General features: G+C 40.9%; 1 protein-coding gene across 3 annotated transcripts in view; it reads right to left on the reverse strand.

The window, feature by feature from the left end:
* Window positions 1-1,147, reverse strand: part of LOC107100820 (SH2 domain-containing adapter protein F-like) — a 12,441-nt gene extending 11,294 nt beyond the window's left edge. The window contains exons 1-3 of one of the 3 annotated variants that reach the window (XM_015399469.1): window positions 924-1,147; window positions 598-699; window positions 220-382 (exon numbers count right to left, since the gene is read on the reverse strand). In XM_015399469.1, coding sequence (XP_015254955.1) covers window positions 220-382; window positions 598-699; window positions 924-1,115 — 457 coding nt within the window. In that variant the 5' untranslated portion in view covers window positions 1,116-1,147. Of the gene's footprint in view, window positions 1-219; window positions 383-597; window positions 700-869 lie in introns of all 3 variants that reach the window. The other 2 variants (XM_015399468.1, XM_015399470.1) reach the window with 2 other exon arrangements.
* Between the last annotated feature and the right edge of the window lie 3,585 nt (window positions 1,148-4,732).

A 4,732-nucleotide genomic window follows, 5' to 3' on the forward strand; every position in this document is an offset into this window, starting at 1 on the left:
TGAGGCAGTTCTGAAGGCAAAAGGGGGTCCAACCCGTTACTAGCATGGGGTACCTAATAAAGTGGCCGGTGAGTGTATATTAGATCTTTTAACAGAAGTTTTACAGGTTTTAGGAAAATCTTATGTTTTCAATATTTCTTAGGATTTGAAAAAAAAATTTCACTTTAAATTTAGAGATAAAAACCTACATTACTTCAGACAAAGAGAGTAACACTGAACCTGCAATAATCCTCTGGGCCTCGAACGGCTCCATGTAGCTGCAGCAGTCTGTTGGTGACGATTTCAGCTCCCTGTTCGGTTTGGCTCTTGGGTCTGGACGTGCATCAAAGGGATCAGAGTAATCGGTTTCACCATCTGATGCTGCTGGGGCAGAAGGAACCACCTTTGTGGGGAGTCAGTCCAAGCATGGTACATATCAGTGTTACAAAATAGAGGGAACGTGTAAGTTAAGGAAGACAATGAGAGCTGTTCCAGAGAAGATATGGGAATGAATGGAAAAAAATAGGTAAGGGAATAAGAGGTGAAGGGAGAAAAAAAGAAAAGAAATAGAAAAAAAAGAAAAAGAATGAAGCATAACTGAAAAAGTTAAATGCTTACAGGCTCTTTGTGAACAGTCACTGGACTGAGAGGAATTTTACAGCGGCCAAATTCCTGAGAGTCCACTTTAATTAGTCTGTGTTTTGGAGACACAACTTTCACCTGAATATAAATGAAAATAAATAAAAGAAAATTACTGTGTAGGTTTTTAGAAAAAAAAAGACATAAAAAAAATCTCAGTGTAAACAATCAAAAAGAAGAGTTAAAAGATGCGATGCTTTTAAAAAAACAAACCGAGCTTATGCACAGACACCGAGGTGCTGACATCCTACCTCTACACAGTCAGACAGCACAGAACCAAACGCAGGGAAAGAGGGGAGGCTCACAGTCGTGCTACAAGAGCTAAATCCGCCATTCTGATGCTCCTTATCAGAGTGTTGGTAGGGATCCTCAAAATCCCGCTCCTTCTGAGCTCTGTAGGCCCTTAGTATCTCACTCTCAGTGTAATCTGGCCTGGGGGGCTGCGGAGGATCACGCCTGCTGCCTAGGTTTAAATAATCCTTCAACCACTTTGCCATGGATCTGTGGATAAAAGAGGGGAATGATAACAATGGAAACAGTGGAATATCAAAAGATGTCATATCACTAACATATTTTCATGGCTTGTATCTATTGGTAAGGCTTTGCTTCTATGCTTAAAGTTAGTTTTAATAACAAAAAGTTAAGTCAGAAATCACTGCCTTCCCACACTGTCTCCACTTGCATCTGAGGCCTAACAGCAACATTCCTTCTTTTTATAAAAAACTTTGACTTCAAAGCTTATTTCCACTGGGGAAAAGAAAGAAAATTAAGAAATTAACCTTTTACATCTTGCAAAATGTGCAATAGAATGATGCTGCGCCCCAAAATGTCCGAAAAATGCTTCTGCAACTAAAAATTAAGCTTTCTGAGATAAGGCGATCCTATCTGGGGATGAGGTCGGCAATCTTTTTTTTTTTAAAGCAAGGCGGTATTCTAGGAAATTATCTATGTGCAGATAATGTTGTGCTGCGACAGTGTTGCAAGCTGTACCCAAAATAATACACTGGCTTGTTGTTGCATACATACTGTTCACATAGTTCTTTTTACAGCACTTCAAGATGGATCAATAAAAAAAACAACTGAGTTTCAACTGAGAGTTTAAGCTGTTTTACAAATAAAAAAAGCAGAAATCTCAGCATGGACATATATCCATATTTGGAGCATTAACTTTACTCAAGCATAGTTGTAACAAGTGTTGAGTTGACTATTTTTTAAATGTGCCATATTTGAGTGCCCCTGCAGGACACCGTAGACATACAAACAGCCATAACCACAACTATATTAGACAAAGAAGTGATTAATGCAAACCTAATGATGTTTTCTAAATAGCGGACGAGGAGTTTATCAGCCTATGAATTGAGAAAAACAAAAGTTTTAATGGCTGCTGCAGTCAAGATCTGAATAAATGATAGCAAACAGATTCTCAGAATTTTGATTGAATTTCTGGTTGTAAACCACACACACACACATGCATATATATAGATTAGGGATGGGACGATTTATGAAAACCGTCCGAACTGTTCAGTTCGACTGTCTCGGTTCGGTTCNACAGCTGATCGCTCTCCACATACGTCCGTTTCCGACAATTTGTGGCACGACAAACGCAGACAAGCACGGGTTGCAAATTGTCGGAAACTGACAAAAATCAGGCAGATCTGCGGGAGTTTACGGGGGTTTACGGGGACGAAAATCTCACTTTTCATGCAGTGCCAAGGATCATCCGCAGTCTGAGTAAAACCCATCCGCCCAACACCAAACAAGACAATCACTGAAACATTCTACACAGACTAGATTCAATAAAGGACACCTTTTTCTGGAGAACTGAGTCTGCAACCTATTCCTCCAATTCAAGTCTAAGAATCTAATTTCCCACTGAGCCTGAACTAACCGCTGTGTCTTCCCCTCACCTTCCAGTTCCATTGACAGTGTTCTGAGCAGCAGTGGATTCGTCACCATATTCTAATAAACCTTTCCGTGGTCTGTCTTTTTGGTCTTCTGCATTTTGGGGTCAGACCTTAATTAAATCATGACAGACTTGTCATGTTATGAGCATTTAAACACAGCCAGTGTGACGAGTTTGCATTTATTAGTCAACTCATACCTTAGTTTGTTTCTAACTCATACCTACCGCTATGGTTTTTTAATATCTGCGGCAGTTTTTTCCACATGCTTCTCTCCTGTGGATCTATGTTGTTTACCTGAAATTAGTCCGCTTTACTGGCAATTCAATGCCTCTTTGTTAGTTCAGAGCTTCAGAGCAGAAAATTAGGATGATTCTAAGGGCCCCTGACTGAGGGGGGACCCAAAAGAAGAAGAAAAGATTTGTCCCGCTATATTTTCAAATATAAAAAGTGTATCCAGCAGTAAAATAAATCTTCTTCTTTTGGTACTTAAATGCCCCTAGCACGTCATTTGACGTAGTGAGAACCAAAAAAACAAATAAGAAAATGTTTAAATAAGCAGCATAGTGGTAAAAACGTCAGCGGCTGAAAAATGCAGCGCCCTAAAGTCTGGGTTTCAAAAAGGAACGGAAAGGAAGGAGAAAGAGGAGAGAGGGAGAAGATGTCTGATACCAGGAGCCAGCTTTTCCCCTCTCTTTTTTTTCAGTGAAGTTTGTTTTACTGAATAGATTAAAATAACAATAGATTATTAACCTATTGAGTAAAAAAGATCTGCTGGATACAACTACTCAGTTATTCTTGTCAGGTTTATTCGATGATGATTATAAAATTAGTGCATGTGCATATGGAACTATAAAAAATGAGATGCTTAACTCTGTTTACTGCAAACTGTCATGCAACTCTGGTAGAAAACTGCTGATGTTTGTGCAAGGATAATCACAGTTATCGGAAGACCGCTCTATTCTGTGATTCAATCAAGAGGAGCATTTTGTCCTATGACCCGATCAATTGCCTTGTCAGAAGAATAAAAGGCTTCTGCTGAGGACACCCACCAGAGAGCAGATGTGGCTGAACGTGGCTCTCTCCTCCTGCAGGAGCCAAAAATCCCTATTCTGTGCGGACTCAGTTTATTTATCATGAACCTACAATTTTGAACGTAACATTTTGGTGCTGAAACCCGGGAGTCAAGATCCAATTGTCCAGGACCGTGTGGGACCAAGGCCAAGAATCTGTCGACAGCCATCCTCCCTTCACCGGACGGGGCCAGTTTGGTCCAGCCCTGCCCTGGGCATCCTGGTGACGACTCCCTCTGAGGACTGCTCTACACAGCAAAGAGTAGGCCTAAATCTTTTGATCAAAAGTTTGGTCTGGGACCATTTAAGTTACAGCTGTTATTGCAAGAATATTTGACGAGACCAAGTCTTGTTGACGGATGTGGCATCTGGGTATTCTGTGCGTTTGAGTCTGGGACTCTGTGTTGTTCTCGAGGTAGTAAGGTTTGCAGCTGCCGCAGCAGGGATATTTGATGAAACCAAGTTTTGTTGACAGATGCGGCATCTGGGTATCCGGTGCGTGCGAGGGCCTGGAGCTGGAGACTCCAAAGTGTACACGATAGGTGTTTTTTGTCTATGTTGGTTAAAATAAAAAAAATATAATAGGCCTTAGGATAGGTGTGACTGTGCAAGTGTGTGTGAGAGTGTGTGAGGAAACAATCGAACCGTTGGGTTCTGTTGTTTCATATTAACAGAGCAGGGGTTTAATACAGTACAGCTCTTGTGGATGCAGAGGCAAGAATTTCTCACCTGAAAAGGCAGAAGCAGAAATTATCACAACAGTTCTTGGGTACTGTCCTGCTGAATGAACATCCGGTGCGTAGAATACCCTAGGTATTCTAAAGTCAGTGTTACTGATGTTGCCCCAGCTGATCACTTTTCTGTTACCTTTGAGGGCATCATTTCCAGTGACTCATTTAGCCAAGGGACATCATAAGAAAACGCACCTTTAAGGAAAATGCCACAGAAACTTTTATTCAAGCTTACTCTGCTACTTCAACCTTGGGGTGCAACTCAGTAGAAGAGCTAGTAGATAACTTTCAGTCTAAAGTCTCAGACATCATTAGCTGCATTGCTCCAATTAAAGTGAAAGTCTTTTCCGGTAAGAAAAAAAATCCTTGGAGAAGTGCTCCAGCAGTTAGAAGTGAAAAAAGGGAGTGC

The sequence above is a fragment of the Cyprinodon variegatus genome, unplaced genomic scaffold, assembly GCF_000732505.1.
Source record: "Cyprinodon variegatus isolate N-32 unplaced genomic scaffold, C_variegatus-1.0 Scaffold1016, whole genome shotgun sequence".
NCBI lineage: Eukaryota > Metazoa > Chordata > Actinopteri > Cyprinodontiformes > Cyprinodontidae > Cyprinodon > Cyprinodon variegatus.